Here is a 19,750-nt window from a genome sequence, read left to right on the forward strand (position 1 = left end):
GGTTCACCCTACCCATCTTTCAGAATGAAATGCCCTTTCTGAAGGGCTTAATTTTCCCGTTTTCTTATAGAGATGCTATATGATTAAGACTGAATTATTAACTTTTTGACAGCTTTATTAGTCAGAATGAATTGTACCATGAAAGACAGAGCATAGGCGCAGATTCCAATCATCAGAACATGAAAAGAGTTATAGCCATGAAAAAAAAAAAAAATCTGCTAGCATAAATGCTCAGTGCATTCAGAACTTAGACCTTCTTTACAAAAATCCAGCAACTGCACAGAAAAGGAGATCAAAACACATGAAGGGAAGATTTGGTAAATAACGAATTAGATATTTTATGTATTGTTTAAAGTAACAAAACCTATGTACCAACATCTGTTACCCACTTGAAAATATCAGCCTAACTACAGCAATGTTAGTGATGGTATGACATTTCCATTATCTATGAATTTTCTCTAAAACCAGATTTTTTATTTAAAGACTGAACAAAATTAATGTATGACTGTAAATACCAAAGAACTAGTCAAAGAATGCAGGTCATTATCTACCATTTTCAATTGGAAGAATATTTTACTTGTGAAGTCTGATTACAAATTGTGATTATCACAGGCTTTTCAGCCTTGCAACAGCATTTCTCTAAGCTCATTGGACTCTGAAGTGTAAAAACTCTTTAGCAACATTTAAAATTTTAAAATGCTGATTTTATGAAATAAGCACAAAACTAAAAAATTGTGGCAGTATTATTGATTTTAAATTTTGTAAAAAAAGTTTCAATATTTTCTTTCTATTCAAAAGACTTTAAAAGAATTTGGTATTTTTATTAAAATTATATAAACATTAAAATTGAAAATTAAACAACTGTATTTGAAAACTTAATTTGTAATTTTCTCAGAATCACCCATTATATAATTCTGTTGCTAGTCCAGATTCAAACTGAAAGTAACTCACTCAAAGTGAAAAGATCTTACACATTTTCATCAGTCCTTTAATAATGAGCAAAGTGATGTCTAGCTAAATTCCCAGTGCAGGGCAGGGGAAAGAGACTAACAATTATCAGAGAAATTGTCCTGACTTTGACAATCATCAGGATCCATTTTAGCATCTTAAAGTCTTTTAAAGTGCTTGCAAACTCGTTCTGCTTTATCATCATGCACAGCTAGAGGCCTGTTATGCCCGTTTCCAGTAATGTAATATTCAAGAGGCAATGGGCACAAACTGAAACACAGGAGGTCCCTCCTGAACATCAGGAAACACTTTTTACTCTAAGGGTGAGTAAAACTGACACAGGTTGCCCAGAGGGGTCATGGAGTCTACCTTCAGAGATACTCAAAAGACATCTGGACACCGTGCTGGGCAGCCTGTTCTTAGTAACCCTGCTGGAGCAGAAGGGTTGGACAAGGTGACCTCCAGAGGTCTCTTCCAACCTCAACCATTCTGTGATTCTGTGAATATTAGATTAGTTTCCAAGTAAATCACTGAGCAAGTACATTATTAATGAACAAAACACACATAATTGACTAGAGAGTGATGACCTATGAACATCTTCATAAAAATAATACCTCAGCATCTCCCATACCTTGAAACTTATTTTTGAAAGACTAAAAGATACAACAAAATAACCATTAAACAAGCCTAGTTCAGTGTTGTTTATCAGAGTACATTTATAATTATTGTAATTCCTATGATTGTTGTAAGTCTTACAATGACATAAATTGCATTTTTTCAGTGTTTGTTTACAAGGCAACTAATATAGGTGACTTTCTAGACAATCCAGCTTAGAAAAGATTATGATGAAATGTGCTTCAGAAAGTGGTAACTGAACATTTTCCTCTTTCTACCACTTAACACAGGAGTTAATTTCTAACTACAGTTACTAACCTTTTTAGTAGAGCACTTTTTTATGCTACAGTAAAAGACCTAATTTTACTCCAATAAAATAAAACCGTAATGCTAAGTATTTAGTTCCTATGTTTCACCATTACAGTAGAGTTGTATTGTATTCAGCAATTATTACTTTTTTGCTGGACTCAAGAGTCACGACCTAAATACAATAAACTCCTATTCTAAGGGAACATGCAGTGCAGACCCAAATACACTTTCCTTAGAGGTTTCCACTGTCAAAAGGCAGCTTTGGAAAGAATAAACAAGACTACTTGTGAACCAGATTCTTAGTATCAGAAGACCTATTACAACACACAGAACACTTCTCAACTTTACTGTCACATAATTCTCATAGTTTCAGTAAAACTATTCAGTCTCATGTTTCATTCTTTGTGTGAATGATCCCACACAAAGTAGAATCTCACCACTGTGAGTCTGAAATAAAGAACAGGAAGGGGTGTTCTGAGTCAAGTTCAGAGGTTAACCAAAGGTACTATGATATATAATGTCTTTCACACCAATGCCATCTTGAAAACAGTTTGGAGTTTTCACCCTGTTTTTGTCTCAGAAAGATGGATCCTGAATGTCATTCCTTGATAATTCAAGAACTTTTGATGAATGATATATCTTTATTCATGGCATTCTACATTCATTTTTTCCTCCATCAACATTATTTTTGGCTTAAACCATTTATTTCATGTTTACCTAGTTGCTCCATCTTCCTGCCTCTCCAAGAAAATTTATGAAATTACTCATATTGCCTCTCAACTCAGTTTTGCCCAGAAGTAAGAAACTTCACTTTGTCTTTTCATGCAAAAGGCGTTACTGTCTTTTTTCTCTAGCAGTCTTTTTCTGAATCTCTTCCAGCTTGATGTTGACTCTTAATCACTACTGAGCCAAAACCCAGACAATAAGGTTCAAACTACCCCTTGGTTTAACTGCATTAATACTTATCTACATCTAATAGAAATCTCTTACATAATATATTTCAGAATGATACACACCATTGGCTGCCTACAACTGTTGTATAACATGTATAAGCATATATGAACATAGATTTTTTCCTCTCTACTACTGCTACCTAAAATGTCAGAACATAAATTTTTGTTATTAAATGACAGATGTAGGGCCCTCATCTTTGTACCATGCAATATCATCCCACCTGTTACTTTTGTTCTTGTGTACTATCACATTCATTTCCTTAATTGACTGTTCAACACTTGTGTTGTCCAAAATTTCCACTAGCATGCTTCTCCTTCTTGTGCCAAAATTAACAAAAATTGGTCTCAAAACACATTCTTAATCAACTGCTACTACTAGCCTCCTTCATCCTGTCAATGTCTACTGTAAGTAAAAATTTTCCCTCACTTTTATTGCTCACCTTAGCAATTATCTTACTTTTTCTTCCTAGCTTCACATCTACTAGTAATTTAAATGGGGCCACTTCAAAAGGTGTCTATTTTAGCAATATCATAGTTCCCTTGTTTAACAATTCTGGTACCAAAGAGTACTGTTGAGTTTTTCTGTATAAAGATAATTTTGGTGAGCCCTTTTCGTATTTTTAACTTTTTGACTTATTACTAGTTTTTTCTCCAAAATAAGTTTTGATGTCTTCTCTTATTATTATATGCTAACTGGTCTGTGATTGCCTGCTCACTTTTTCCTTGTTTCCTTAAACATAGCTGTTCAGTTAATCACAGATGTTCATAAAGTTAAGACTGCTAATCTAACAGAAAGAAAAATTACTTCAGTGGAAGCAGTTAGCAAGACAACTATCTGTAAGTCAGATCTGAAAGATGTAGTTAACTAAACAATTTGCTGCTGCAGTATAGATCAGCATAAAAACTTCAGAGCCATTTACAGTCCTACTTTGCATTTTGGCTACAGCATTAACAGCTGTAGCTGTAACAGCATAACTAATAGCTCAAGCTTCATATTTAAGGTTATTAATTGTTTCCTATTTCAAATCAGGCAAGATTTTTCAATGGCTCATTCATTACTCCAGTTTTCAAGCAGTTTCTTTTTGTTCAGATTCTATTTATGAAAAGTGCAATGATTTTTCCAGATCATATTTTTAACTGTTTAAGACAATAAATAAAACCAACATCCTAACAAAAAAGCTTTGGAATATAACTGTGTTAATACACACTTTCTATATGCAAAGCACTATGTAAATGCTAAGAAATAATTTAATTTTGAAAACTACTCAAGAAATTCAGAGCTAAAACCCATCATATTTTGATAAAGTAAGACTCATTAGACGTCACATTATAACTAAAAATTATCATGTAGTTCTCATACATTCGTGTATTCTCTTAAATCGATTCAACACAGAATTCTTCCTCTTCACGGTTAAAGTACTGGGTAGCATTTTGTCATAGGGCTATGTTAGGCAGATAGCAATGTAAACTTGCCATTCATGAAACCATAAGCAAAAAAGACAATGATAAAAGTACTATGTAGAATATCTCAAGTCCAGATAGGAAGCTAAATAGTATGGCAGTCATATGGAAGTTATTTTCTTGGAAGTCTGTATTACTAGACTGTTATATGTTCTGTACTTATATACAAATATACAAAAGTTACTACAGAATTTAATTACTTACATGAAGATCTAGACAACCTAATTGAAGGGAAAAAAATCTGGTTGTGCTTTAAAGTGTAAGGAGTGTGTCACACAGTTTCTCACACAGGAAACTCACATCTCCACTCAGATGTCATATGGATGAACACCACCTGAAATATACATTCATAATGGTACATGGCAGTGCAAAGTGTTCACCTTACAGATTAATTACTTTTAGGGGGTTTACTGACTTTCATTCAAAAACATAAACCACCCACATTTACCACAAAAAATAAAGATTAAAATCATATCATAATCCAGTTCCTTATAATTTCTGTTTCTTTTAGACTCTGTATCACATTTATGCTGAATATTATTTTCCTTAGCTAGTCTTCTGCATTTTAGCAGGAGTTTTCCTTACGTGACACAAAGAAACATTACAGCTTAGACACCTGCTAGTGCTCAACAGAAATACTTCAATGTGGGCTGAGTGGAGAGTGCCTCTGTACCAAGCGGCACACCGAATATGGGTTCACAGATGCAGAACTTCCTCTCTTCTTCAGATTTCTAGCAGTAAGTCCTTGAAGAAATGATCTATGCTGTTTTTCACGTATTGTTTTACACTCTTCTACAAAGAGACACCACTGGAAAAGAAGTTCAACTGCCCACACATTTGAGAAAAACAAAAAGAACCCTTGATTTTACTGTATATCAAGATCATAACTACTCCTTTTTGTTTGACCTGAGCCAAGTGTAGTCATTTTTATTGCCTGGAGCTAATACTGAAGCTGCTAATGCTATTCTTCAAATGATTCAGTCTCTCTTTTTCAGCCCTACCCCAAGATATTCCAATAACCTGCTGGGGTTAGCGCAGCTGCTTCTGGTCCCTGCTTCAGTGGGTGCCTTTTTCCTTTTCTGTCTTTAAGAACTTTCTCATTCATTCGATTCATCCGTCCGTACCACCTCCTTATTCACAACACACAGCTCAATCTCTCTTCCTTCCTCTCTAATCACTGTCTAATAGGTATACAACTTTGCTTAGGCAAGCACATCCAGGCCCTCATGGCTACAATCAAATTCTCTAGTATGTGACAACTGGGAAACATAAAGAAAATAATATGGAGAAAAACTGCATTGTGAACCATGGTATGTTTCAAACCTTTGGACAGATATTCAGACTGAACTAAGATGTTTCTTTGCTTTTAGTTCTGGTATATTGAAAAATAATGTTATGTTGATATATAATTTTGAAATTAATATAATATTATTATTTTAACTGAAGTAATTATTTTTGCAATTCCTAAAAAATACCAAGGTAATTTTAGATAATGAAATTTATATAATTATTTTAAAATAATCAGTTGTGTTTGTGGTTTTGTGTAGTACCTTATTTAACCTACATAAGCTAGTTTTATTTGTTGTAACGCTAGTTAGAAACTCGTATCTGGAACAGAGTCTGCAGGACACATCCTCATTCTTTTTTCTTCATTGCCACCATTAGATCTTTAATTTAAATGATCCCTCATCTGTTGTAAATGCTAGAGCAACAGCCAAAAGAACCAGTAGCTACAGGCCTTCATCTTGCTCTCCTTGAAGTCAACAGCATTACTCCTACTCTTAACTTTTAAGAGAAGACAGGTCCCCAAAAGGTCAAACCAGGTACTATTAAACTGATAGGAGATCTGCAGCCGACCTCAATGGGAGCAGAATTTGGGCCTCAAGGAATAAATACTGATTAGGGTTAAAGTAAGTGACATTAAGCAGAAAACTGGTGAACCTAAAAAAAAATCTTGATAAATTGCATACCTGAGGCAGTGCTGAGTTAAGCTGTCGCTGGAGGGAGTCTCTGTCGTAGATGACATCCTGTAGGCGTTGCTGTGCAAGTGACAAGCTTTCCTGTGTCTCCCGAAGAGTATCAAGGAGACGGTCCCTTTCATCCAGCATGTTCACCATCAGCTGCTCAAAGTGAGAATCCGAGTCCGAGCCGCTGCTTTGGGACCCCCGTTGACTCATCGGGGTGTCCTCGTTTATCGTTGGCATCACTTCACACATCATTTCTTTAAAAAAAAACACAAATCAAGGAAAAGCTCTTCAGTAGAAAAACGTTTGAGGGGTCTTCATAAGAGGAATTAACTCTGTCACATGGACACAGTAGTAGATTATTGCATTGTTCCCTCTTTCAACTTTGTGCTTTGAATGTTAATCAGATGGTCGATAGAGAGGGATTAAATACAGTGACTAATTCCACACAGTAAAGACTGAATGTGCTTCCCAAAGTGAGAGAAGAATGCCTGGAAGGAGATGGCAGGTAAAAGAATATTTTAAATTAACAGTTTTGCAAAAAATGTTCTCTTAAAATGACAGCAAATACCTCCTCTGCAATTGTACTCTCCTTTATCACTGATTTTCTCCCCTCTCTTACTTAATGTCATTGTTGAATTGTTGGTATTGACACCAATAGCTGCCATTAATTGCCAGATTTTTTCCTGCTCTAGGCATTTCTACAGTACAGCTCAGGCTAACCATTGATCCAGTATCATACTGCCTTAACAATACCAGGTTAATCTATTTTTCTGTTTAGTTATTCCCACCCTCAGGGGAAATTATTCTCCAGTGAGCTCGTTTAGTAAGAGGTCAAGAACTAGAAACTCTCTTCTAATTACCATCCCTGTGATATCTTGTGCAAACTGAATTACCAGGGAAAGAATCACTGTGGTTTCCTAAAAGAAGTCATGAGAAGAGTAAATAATATCTAGTCAAATTCTTCGATTATAAAGCTTCTTACATAAATCTCTAAATCTCAGTTCGTGCATGTGGAGAAGCTTATGCTGTGAAATACTGGGTCCAGCAGATGGGAAAAAAAAAAAATAAAAAAACCCAACCAAAGACATGACAGATCTCAAAGCTCAGACTTTTTTTAAAAAATAAAAAGACTGTGTTAATAATAGATGAAATCTACCCAATGACAGTCACCCAAAGAATCAGAAATTGTCTTTCTAGTATGACGAGAAGTACAGCAGACAACTTTATAAATAATTAAGAGTTAATTTCTGGAAATTCTGTTCTTGTAGTAACTATTGAAAGCCTTTTGTCTCAACAAGTGGGATCAAGGTGCTTTTGGTTCATCTACTGGAAGTTAAAAATATTTTACTTAGGAGTTTGTTGTGGACCTTCCAGACATGAACTCTGTCTACAATACATGTCGTTGACACACTTGCACTGTTGAGAGTGCCATCATAGAATCACAGGATCATAGAGTAGTTTAGGTTGGAAAAGACCTTAAGATCATCAGGTCCAACCGTTAACCTGCCATTGCCAAGTCCACCACTAAACCATGTCTCTAGGTGCCACATCCACACGTATTTTAAATGGTGACTCAACCACATCCCTGGGCAGCCTGTTCCAATGCTTGACAACTGTTCCGGTGAACTAATACCCAATCTAAACCTCCCCTGGCACAAGTTCAGGCCATCTCCTCTTGTCCTATTCTTGTTACTTAGGAGAAGAGACCTACCCCCATCTTGCTAAACCTCCTTTCACGCAGCTGTAGAGAGCAATAAGGTCCTTCCTGAGCCTCCTTTTCTCCAAACTAAACAACCCCAGTTCCCTCAGCCACGCCTCATAGGGCTTGTTCTCTAGACCCTTCACCAGTTTCGTTGCTCTTCTTTGCACACGCTCTAGCACCTCAATGTCCTTCTTGTAGTGAGAGGCCCAAAACTGAACACACTATTTGAGGTGCGGCCTCACCAGTGCCAAGTACAGGGGAGCAATCACTTCCCAAGTCCTGCTGGTCACACGGTTTCGGATACAAGCCAGGATCATGTTGGTCTTCTTGGCCACCTGGGCACACTGCCAGCTCATATTCACCCAGCTGTCAGCCAACACCCCAAGGTCCTTTTCCACCAGGCAGCTTTCCAGCCACCCTTCCCCAAGCCTGTAGTGTTGCACGGGGTTGCGACCCAAGAGCAGGACCCATCACTTTGCCTTGCTGAACCTCATACAACTGGCCTAGGCTCACTGATCCAGCCTGTCCAGACCCCTCTGAAGAGCCTTCACACCCTCAAGCAGATCAACACTCCCACCCAACTTGGTGTCATCTGCAAAATTACTGAGGGTGCACTCAGTACCCTCATCCAGATTACTGATAGAGACATATAAACAGAGCTGGCCCCAATATTGAGCCCTGGGGAACACCACTTGTTCGTGCCGCCAGTTGGAGGTAACTCCATTCACTACCACCCTTTGGGCTCGACGTCCAGCCAGCTCTTTACCCAGCAAAGAGCACGCCCACCCAAGCCATGAGTGGCCAGTTTCTCCAGGAGAATGCTGTGGGAAACAGAGTCAAAGGCTTTACTGAAGTTTAGGTAGACACATCCTCAGCCTTTCCCTCATCCATTAAGATCACCTTGCAAGAGAATGAGATCAGGTTTGTCAAGCAGGACCTGCCTTTCATAAATTCATGATGACTGGGCCTGATTGTCCTGTATATGCCATGTGATGTCATTTAGGATGATCACTCCATAACCTTCCTCAGCACTGAGGTCAGACTGACAAGCATGTAGCTCCCCAGAACCTTCTTCCAGCCCTTCTTGTAGACAGACATCACATTTGCTAATTTCCAGTCAACTGGGACCTCCCCAGTTAAGACAGGACTCCTGATAAATGACTAGAAGTGGTTTGGTGAGCACTTCTTCCAGGTCCCTCAGTAGTACACTTGGATGGATCCCATCTGGCCCCATAGACTTGTGTGTGTCTAACTGGTGTAGCAGGTCGCTGACTGGCCCCCTTGACTATGCGGGTTTCATCCTGCTACCCATCCTTGTCTTCCAGCTCAAGGGGCTCTGTACCCAGACAACAACTGGTCTTACTATTAAAGACTGAGGCAAAGAAGGTATTAAGTACCTCAGCCTTTTCCTCATCCTTTTTCACTGTGTTTCCCCATACATCCAATAAAGGATAGAGATACTCTTTAGCCCTCCTTCTGTTGCTAATGAATTTATAGAGACATTTCTATTGTCTTTTATGGCAGTAGCCAGATTAAGTTCTAAGTGGGCTCTGGCCCTTCCAATTTTATCCTTCCATAACCTCATGACATCCTTGTAGTCCTCCTGAGTTGCCTGCTCCTTCTTCCGAAGGTCATAAACTCTCCTTTCTTTCCAGAGTTCCAGGCAAAGCTCTCTATTCAGCCAGGCTGCCATTCTTCCCCACTGGCTCATCTCTCAGCACATAGGGACATCCTCCTCCTGCACCTTTAAGATTCCCTTCTTGAAGAATGTCCAGCCTTCCTGGACTCCTTTGCCCTTCAGGGCTACCTCCCAAGGGACTCTGCCAACCAGGCTCCTAAACAAGCCAAACTGCCCTCCAGAAGTCCAAGGTAGCAGTCCTGCTGACCTTCTCTCCTTACTTCTCCAGAATCATAAACTCTATCATTTTGTGATCACTATGCCCAAGGTGGCATCAGGTAACATTCTCACCATTTCAGTCTCAATACTATTACGCATTAGCTCTACATAGTCATAAATCTGGGCTGCTTTCCAAAGTAGGGAAATGAAACTTCTAAAAGTGGAATTTATGAAAAACAGAAGATTTAGCTGTTACAGAATGTAACTTAAAGACAGGACATACACCAGGGAACAAAAGAGATAAGGCACCTGTACTTAATTCATTTAAACCAACTCCTCCTACTATCACTAAGTCACAAGAAATCCTTGTGCTAACACTGCTTGCTGCTAAGATTTACTGAGAAAATTACATAGCTTCACTAAGATTAGCTGGCCTTGATCGTATTCTGAATGTTCAGGCAGAACTTAGTATCCTTAATTTTCACTTTTTTAGCAGATGTGGTAACTAGCAAAGTTGTCACCAAACACTGGTATTTCAGTGTGAATTATCAGCTACTTCTGCATAGCCTTCACAGGCAATAGCTTCATTACTGAGGTTTGAGGTAGGTCTTGATCCTGTTTCTAAAGTTTCTAGACTGGAGGCAAAGTAAAGGTTACTTGTGGCTATTATCCACTTAATTAATTAGGTGCAAGAGAAGCAGTTAATAGTTTGAAGTGATACAGAGAAGTTCCTCACATCTCCAATATATTTAGGTCAGGTTTATTTACCCAGGATTATCCGATCTGATGCTGCATATTTCCATTACTCATGAGGTTCAAAACTTTCTATTCCAGAAACATTTGTCCCTCCTAAATTGTAGGCTTCACTAGGAAGCACTACATTGTCCTTTCTTACTGAGATGATGTTAATACATCAGTGCCTCCATCACCATGAAAAACTTCAAGTTTAAACACATTTGCACCACTTCATGGTGCAAGACCTTCATGGTACCTACCACCTCCTCTTGTGAATATGGCCAGTGTGTACTGTGAGGCACCACAGATGGGGAGTAACTAAACTGCAGCTGCATCAGCAAAAAGACAGTTTGAATAAATGAGCACCCATCCTCCTACACTTCAATTTCCCTGCAAAGACAGAAGAGTTTTGGGGGAGCTCTTGCTTATCTAACTGCTTTGTCCACAGTCCACAGGTATCTTGAGATGTGGGACTACCAGCAGGGGGAGCCACTGTCCCGCCTCCACGAATCTCCGACAATGTTGTGGGAGTACATTTCACTTGGGAAGTGGACATCGCTCTGTCGAGTGTCTCCACCCAGACCCCACTCATGGCTAACCAGTTTGGGATGGTCAAGTTCACAGTGAGCAAAGGCATAACTAAAACATCCAAGCCCATCTGCCACTTGCTGAATTTAATCCTAACTTTTCAGTATGCAGCAGGTGGCCAGAGACCAAGGTTCTCCAAGAACCATTCTCCAAGACCAAAGAAAACAATTCAGATTGTCACTGAACCTTTCCTGCTTCATGATCATCAACATTTCATGATTTCATGAGGCATGCCTCTTGCCCCAGGGGATTCTCATGGGTAAACCTGCATCATTCAATCAATTACCTCCAATGTCCTGCACATGCAGATCAAGTTTATGTTCTGAACAGCACAGCAGACACTACTACTGCTCACAGGAAGTGGCAGAGTGAGAGTGGTGCAATTTTTGACACATGCTGGTGGTGTGCGTGCAGGAACAAGTAAGGAAACCTCTGTGCAGAGAGCTGTTGCTACCTTAGCACTTTGTATCCAAACTAGATAGAATATCTCCTCTGTAGTCATTATGGGGATGTGGGAAGCCATAGATATAGGTGGTTGTGGGGCAGCAATGGAATCCATGAGTTGAATGTTCATGGCAGTATTACCACATCTGCTCCCTCTAAGCTGCTGCATTCTGGGAGGGAAGTGGTCCATGCAGCATGCTTATTTTGAAAGCCTGGGCTACATTATCCCAACACGGCACAAGTAACAAGCTTGGGCTGTGAGTAAGACCTCAGAGAAGGCAGGGAATGGGTGAGCAGTTCCTGTTGTAGGCAGTTGCTGTTTGGAAGTTTTCTGCCATAGCTCACAACCCCAGGAGAATCTTTAGAAGGTACAGCAGTTCTTGCAGTCAGACTGATGATGTACCTTGCTTTCCAGCAGTTCAGAGATCAATGCCATGATTCCACTGAAACCACAGGCATCCTCTCCCTTTCCCACCCTCAGTTGGAGGTGAATATAGAAAAGCAGTATGCTACCCTAAACTAGATCAGAAATGCTGGGAGAGCATGCCAGAAAGGGATGCACTGATACCTGCAAGAGTGAGGAGCAGGGAAAAATGGAATCCTGGGCCATGTCCTCACATGGATCTTTTGAGGGAGCCAACAACAAGAACCCTGAAACAATTCTGAAGTGAGCTCGATTTCTCAGGGTGTTCCTAGTTCATCAACCCAGAAAAAAGGAACAAAATTTCAAACAACTGCAGGTTTGCTGTGGGGCTCCCAAAGAAAAATTTCTTATAGCATTTTGTGAAAGACACATATGTCATGCTGTTCTGATTTACTATGATTTGTGTCTTCTTGCCTTTAGAAAAGCATTCTTTTTTTTTTTCCTTTTTTTTAAATTTTATCTGGCATTTATCACTCTTATACCTGCCAGCAGATGGGATGCTTTCAATGTCCTGAGGCTGCCACCATTTAAGACTGTTCCCAAGAAATGCTGGCCTTCTTCCAGCACATGTTCAAGAATAGAGCCACTTCCCCAGGACCTTATTGCAACCTTTATGAATTTTCTGCTTGACAGCAGGAAGGAATCAAAATATGAGAATATCTGATGCATTTTAAAAGGAAGAAAAAAGGAGAAAAGGGAGGTTCATCATGAGGGTCTGCAACAAAAGCTAAGGTAGGTAAAGCACTGAGAGGAGTTCAAACCAACAAAAGTAAAGGAAGATTGTCAGCAAACAGGCTGATCACAATTTAGTAGTGGAAGACTGGCAGCTGAGGACAAATAGAGTGCACATATGTGGCTGGATCTTTATATAGGAAATTAGTAACGTCAGGGAGTTACAAGGTCTTGAAGTTTCCAGAGCCTTCTGAAGGTGTGTGCACGTGTTAGACAACCTTTGGTTACCACATGATAATGGGGTTCATACATGGGGTCAGGACATTAGATTTAAAGTAAGCTTCCAGTTTAGATACAGGTGAAAGGAATTTAGTTTGTACACACCAAAAGCACATAGAGACACGCCAACACAATGCAGATGGTAACAAACTGAGGGGTTCATATTAAAACATAAAAAAGTATTGCTATGAACAGTTAGATCTGTTTGCTAATGTGGTCATAACCTGAGTAATTTTAATTACATTTTAAAATTTCCAACAGGGAAAGAGAGCAACTTCTGATTTTCCTTCTATGTAACCTTGAATTTTAAACCAAATTTTGGTGATTAAAAAAATGCCAAAACCCCAACAATTTTTACTCTGGTTACATAGAAGCAGAGAATCAGTGAGGTTGGAAAAGACCTTTAACACCACCAAGTCCAACTGTTAACCTTATATAATATAATCAACTATTTCATACACTGAAATCAGAAGGAATTACTGTAACTACCTACTCTTGCCTCACTAACCGCAGACCATAAATCGGTGTTAAGTGAAAGTATATTTTATACAGGAAGGATTTCAACCATTAGACACTGAAAGTGATCTCTCTTGTAAAATAACCAGAATTAGTCATTCTTTCTGTGAAAAATACATGGCTTTTCCAATTGTATTTATAGGGAAGACACAGCCACATTCAATGCTGCATTTCTTAAAGGCTCAGAATAAGGCTAATGCCAGGCCCACTTCTATTACATTTTAGACCTACCAAGACACATGCATTTTTGTGGCTGATCTGTGAGTTTGCAGAACTTTTGATACATCTCAGATACATTTCATTATATATGCATGAATCAGTTTTCATATAGACAGGTCAGATGCATCCTAGACTGACTGCATTCTATACAGCAATAACAGATGCATGCATATATGGCAAGTATTTGCCTCAAGTACGCAGTTCTTACTAATTCATGTAGGTATCAATTCTACCTGGAACAGACCTCAGCAGGTTAAATACTGGACATTTCTAAACTTCCTTTTTGCCTTTCATTCTTACTGCTTCAAAGACTGGTTAGGCTCATAGGACTTGATCTTCTAAACCAAAACTATCGGGTAGACCAAATACAGTCATAAACTGATATTTGGATATTCCATATTTTCTAATTGTTTGTATCAGCCAATGCTTTGAAATCCTGCTGCCCTGCCATAAAACTGACCGCATATAACTATATAACCAGAGTCAGCCCCAAAAGATCAACAATCAGGATGGGAGTTTTCCAGCCCTCTACTCTTCTCAATTCGTTTTATACAGTGTAATAAGCTGTTAGTTCCTCATTCAACTCCATGTGCACACTGAAAGTCAGATGCAACAATATGTTCATTGAGTCTGTGCATATATTTTAATCTCTGAATTCAGTCTGCATGTGCCAGCTCCTATATTAAGATTTTAGTTATCCCAGGGTAGTATTCCTTTCACTAATCAATACATTCCTATCATCTACTACAAGGCAATTACAGTCACATAACTTTGATGAGTCCTATTAGGGAAGAAGAATTCAGAGCTGACAGTAACAGCAGAGGAAAGATGAGTGAAGACAACAATGTGCATGAAGCACCGAAATCCCTTCCCTGAGGTTTACAACAGAAAGTTTGAATTTCATTGCCATAATTGTTAATTGCAATGTAACATGTCTTGTAATTTTCAGGTAATGTGAAAAAATATAACCAAAATTAGAGTCTATAAATATCTGCCTTAAACTTCAGAAATTTACAGTGATCGCTGAATATTCTTTTTATTTTCCAAACCTGCACTGAGTAATCTGATCTTACGTTGCAGGTGGCCCAGCACGGGGCAAGGGTTTGGCACAGATGACCTCCGAAGGTCCCTTCCATACTCAATAATTCCATGTGCCTGGAGAAAGCTTTACATTCAAAGAATTCACTCATTTACCAGAGAGATTCTGAAATTTAATATACATTTAAATAAGACTGGAGAAAAATTTGAAACAAATAACAATAATAATAATAAAACCCAGAAAACCCCACATTGTGGCTCATCTCATTGCATTCATAAAAAAATTAAAAAAAAGATTTAATTGGGATGGCCTGCCTTGTGGAGAATTTGGGGATCTATACACTTTTGTCAAAGTCTTCCAAGTAAAGAAAACTGTCATTAAAAAATAAAAAATAAACTTCAGTTGTAAGGGTTTACAAGTATAGCCACATTTTCAGATATTGCTATTTACACTAAAAATCCTAATCTCTGAGTGTCATTAAAAAAACCAACCATAACCACATGAGGATGAGAAATGAACATGTACTTTTTAGACATTCAAATTTCAACAAAACCCTGTGCTTATTTTTGGAAATGTAGGAAACTATACTTTGTCAGAACATAAACACACAAAAATAAACTATTATATTGGATGATAAAATGCCATGTCTCAGAACATTTTAAATTCAAAAGTTTGAGAAGTCTTGTAACGCAACTTGTATGGCCTCACATTTTGGTTTTACTCACCGATCAATTTGCTTAAACTAAAGAAAGGTTGGAAGAAAGATTTCAATGCTTTGTATTTTTCCACCTACCCAGTGAATCACAGTAAAGGAAATAATGAAAAACTGGTTTTAGAATAAAGATTGAAAAGCTATTGAAGTGTAGCTTGGCAGGTGAACACATATATACAGTATGGCAGTAGTTAAGTGGTATATGCTCCTTCCAGAATCTAAAGGGAAGAGACAGTAAATATAAATAAATATTTTTACCCAGAATTCCAATGTTGAAGTTGTTCCTGTTCAAGATCATAATCTGTTACCAGGACAATGTTTACAAAATACATAAAGGAATAAGGTGCTTGGTACATTTAGGAAGTTTTCTGACTATGCCATTAATGAGAAATAAAAATCTGACTACACCGTATTCTCATCAGGAAAAAAAAAAAGCTTTCTTAACATCATCCTCTCAAAAACATTCAATAAATCAATCAAACAATCTAACCCTCGATTAAACTGAAGAACCGAGAAACACAGGAAACACAGGCTTGCTTTCTTCTGAAAAGAAAGACACATGGTGTTGAATTGAGTATACTCAGAAATCTAACCAGCTATCAGGAGTAAGCTTTGCAGACACTGAGTCAATTCCCACTGAAGTAGTTTACTAAGCACTTCTTTACCAAGCATCTGGACACACGAAATAAGGAGGAAAAGATGAAGGAGGAGTACTTCAGGCATTCAGCTTGGTCTCCTAATTTGGTACCTCAAATCCTAAATTATAGCAGTGGTGCCCAACCATGCACCTAGCACGGCAAGCAGCTCTTTGTGCCACTAGAGGAGAACTGCAGGCTGTTGCCCCCAGAAAACTGAATTAGAAAAGGAGTTAGGGGATGAATGGAAGTAGAGAGGGAACAGATAATGAAGACCATTAACCATGCTGGTCCTCAGGGTTAAGTGAAGAACAGGTCATATAACTACAAAAGAAGTAACCCACTACTAAGCGGCTGCCATCTCACCCTGTCAGATGATGACAGCAGGCATGCTGAGTTATATATGAGGGGACACAGGCATCCAGGAGCTGGAATTTCTTTCAGTGGGTGTTAGTAACTGCTAGTGGTAGATTAAACAATTCTGTCCCGTATCTTCAAGACCACAGAAGTCCATGATAACAGAATAAACCCTCAAGTACATTATTCTATGCAATACTTCTCATACAGCCAGGACTGCAAAAAAGAGGAAGGAGTAGAAGGAAATCGTTTAACAAGGTGACATATGCTTAATACCTAAACATGTATTATATACCTCTTTATTCAAAGAAAAAAAAAAAAAAGTGTTCCCTTGCCAGAAAAAGGCTGACTTGCCCTATAAAATATATCTTAATTAAAGCTGTGCTTGACTGATCTAAGTCAACACGAATAAGTTTTTAATGTTTCCCTTTCTTTAAAAACAAAAGCTCCATTGATATTGAACTTAGTATCTCTGCAGTAAAAAGTTTACCACTTTACCCAGTATTCTGAATGTAACTAAATCAATCCCTCAATGAAATACGTTTTACTTTAGGTCACCAACATTTTACTGTTAATACACACTGTTTCTTAGATTCATCAGGAGCCATGGAGCAGACATGAGCAATTCCCTTGCTCAGGGAGCACATGAAGTACCCAAAAATTTCATAGAATGCAATGAATACTGAACTTGTGTAGCATCTTGCAACTATCCCAAACCCTCTCAGAGGTTCTGAAGGAAAAGCAGGATACTAACAAATTACTGCTTCCCTTAAAATCCACATAGCACATACATGCTCCCTAGAAAAAGACTTTTAGGCAATGTAATAACTTTAGAAGTCTTCCAATTTGAAATAAAGCATAAGCACTTATTTTAATAGTGGCTCTAGACCTGAGGTGCTCAGGTATCATAGCCATACACAATGGCAGCCTGTGAAGCACCACATTAAAGTTCTTCTCCTTGTCCACTGTGTATCTGCCACACCATCTACTGCAAAATATATTCCAGGTTGATTGGTTCCTAGTTCAGTGTTTTCTCCAATCATTTGCATGGAGCCTAATCCAACAACTGCATAAATTCACGGAAATTCTACCATGGACTTCAGTGTGTTTGTTATCAGTGTAAATGGTTGGAAAAGTCACTAACATAGGCAAGCTATCAACATCCTATCATTTCACTACCTCCGAACAGGAGCATAAAAATCACAAATGTATGTTACACATGACTAGGGAGCATGCAGGATGTGACTTGACCAGCGCTACAGTACTGCGAGAAATCATGAACAGGTTTCTCCTCTAACCACACAACATTGACCTGGCAAAATGCAACAACTGTTTGAAGTGATCAGTTCTATGAGAGAGGGTAAGAATGTGGTTCATTGTCATTGCATTAAAGATCATTCAGGTTGTATGAAAAAATGTCACAGCAAATCTATAGCGTTAGCTGCATTATGTCTCCATCAAGAGTAAACTCAGTATTAGCTCAATTTGAAATTCTGCATCCAGATGAGTGAATGCACAAAAACTGCAACAAACAGCACACGATATGCCCACCCTTGGTTAAGTGTTATATAAATCTCCTTTTCTGCAGCTACTCCATTAACAACTACATTGATAGCAATTCTCATATATTACCTTCTATCTACAGAAGCTGATAACCATGTATGGACCAGGTGTAAAAGTGCATCCTCAATACTGACTTTTTCTAAAACTACTTGAAATTTCTGTAGTACTTATCCTATAAAGGTGGAAAATGAAAAAAGTTTTCATCTTCTCATTGGACCCCACCCTATTTGACATTGCCTGTTACTTCAATTGTCCAAGAGACTTGGAATTTTTAATTTTTTTTTTTAAGTGAACGTCGTAACAAACACCTCTATGATCTCATGTAGCCTGGGAAAATTTACCAGCTGGACTTCTTTCACTTGGGCAAGCTCTGGGAAGGAGAAGACTGAATACTACTTGGCTTTTGCCTGACAAAGGCTCTTGGACAAGCATTCATTTTGCTCACCTTGAAGGCTACCACCTTAGATGTGAATCAAATTTCATTCCCTCACCTTTCTGTCCATAACTGGTTTTAAAAGCGTGTTTTCTGTATACTCAGACGTTTGGTTTGCACACCAAGGTTGAGGAGTCATTTCAAGTTACTTGTAATTTTGCTGCAGAAAAAGAAGTAGAAATCTAACTACCATACGTTCTAGCCTGTCCACAGTGACATCAGCTTGAAAACTCATTTCATTGGATCATTCCAGATATTTTGCATCTACAAGCTTCTCCCCCCCCCCCCCCCATCGTTAAATAGATACGGTGGCTGATAAAATAATTTCTTACTGCAATTATGTCTTCTCAGATGTTCTCGGCAAGATTGTTCTTTAGGCAGCACAGTGTAATTCCATAAGGAAAATCCTTCCTATTGTCTGAGTTGCATTACATGCATATTCCTCCTCCTAGTTAACTCCTTACCTGCCAGTCTCCTCTAAACTATGATATCACCTTTAACAGAAGCATCCTGCACTCCTTCCACACAGGAGGAGTGATCAACACAGTACCATAAAAAAAGCACTCATTTCAACTATTATTCTTTATGTCATCCCTCCAGCCTCGTATCTCTCTCAACCGCACAAAAAAAAAAGAAGTTGGTTTCACATCTTTTAGTCTGAAATTCCCCAACTCCCATTACAGAAATGCATTTAAATACCACGCAAGTACTACAGCAAGAGGCAGACAGCAAGATTTTGCATTTGCACCTCACCTCCCAGAGGGTATCGGAGCTAAGGAGGGAATGTCTAACTCAGAACGTTCAGTACCTAGTGGCTTTTATTTCGGCGTCTGCTCTTTCACTTGATCAATAACAACCGCAGTCTCCACCGGCTTCGAGCGGGGACTCACACAGCCGAGCCCTCCTGGACCGTCTTCCTAGCAATGGTGACACAGGCGTTGCTCCCAGAAACCCCAAGCCCCTGCACCCGTCCTCCGGCAAGACTGGCTGCGTGGCACCTCAGCATTTTCTTCGGTCACTTCGTCAGCAGCCAAGAGGAGAAGCATCCATGGGAAAATGGCATATTACAAATTTTGCTTTGGGAAGCAGAGCTCGGTTCAGACCATTGTTGGGAGCAGGAGGGGGGGGGAACGGCTCTTAAAGCTCCAGCAGCCCCTTTCCAGCAACAGCATCTTTGCAGCTGGAGGCAAGCGATTACAGGGGGGAGTGGCCAGGGCAAAAGCATCCTTCCTTTATTTCCCATCTTTTTTTTTGAACTTAACTGAGCGATATCTGGCATCTGTGGTTCTTCGATACCTGCCAAGCTAACTGCGGTACTGTGCGTGACTGAAGTCCACACGCA

The 19,750-nt window shown here is 39.0% G+C and overlaps 1 protein-coding gene across 8 annotated transcripts in view; it reads right to left on the reverse strand.

Moving 5' to 3' along the window:
- Positions 1 to 19,463, reverse strand: part of PPFIA2 (PTPRF interacting protein alpha 2) — a 352,026-nt gene extending 332,563 nt beyond the window's left edge. For 7 of the 8 annotated variants that reach the window (XM_055712395.1, XM_005437159.3, XM_055712388.1 and 4 more), the window contains exons 1-2: positions 19,217 to 19,463; positions 6,257 to 6,507 (exon numbers count right to left, since the gene is read on the reverse strand). In XM_055712395.1, the coding sequence (XP_055568370.1) occupies positions 6,257 to 6,505 (249 nt within the window). In that variant the 5' untranslated portion in view covers positions 6,506 to 6,507; positions 19,217 to 19,463. Of the gene's footprint in view, positions 1 to 6,256; positions 6,508 to 19,161 lie in introns of all 8 variants that reach the window. The other variant, XM_055712387.1, reaches the window with a different exon arrangement.
- Positions 19,464 to 19,750: the final 287 nt, after the last annotated feature.

This window comes from Falco cherrug, chromosome 5 (assembly GCF_023634085.1).
Source record: "Falco cherrug isolate bFalChe1 chromosome 5, bFalChe1.pri, whole genome shotgun sequence".
In the NCBI taxonomy this organism is placed as follows: domain Eukaryota; kingdom Metazoa; phylum Chordata; class Aves; order Falconiformes; family Falconidae; genus Falco; species Falco cherrug.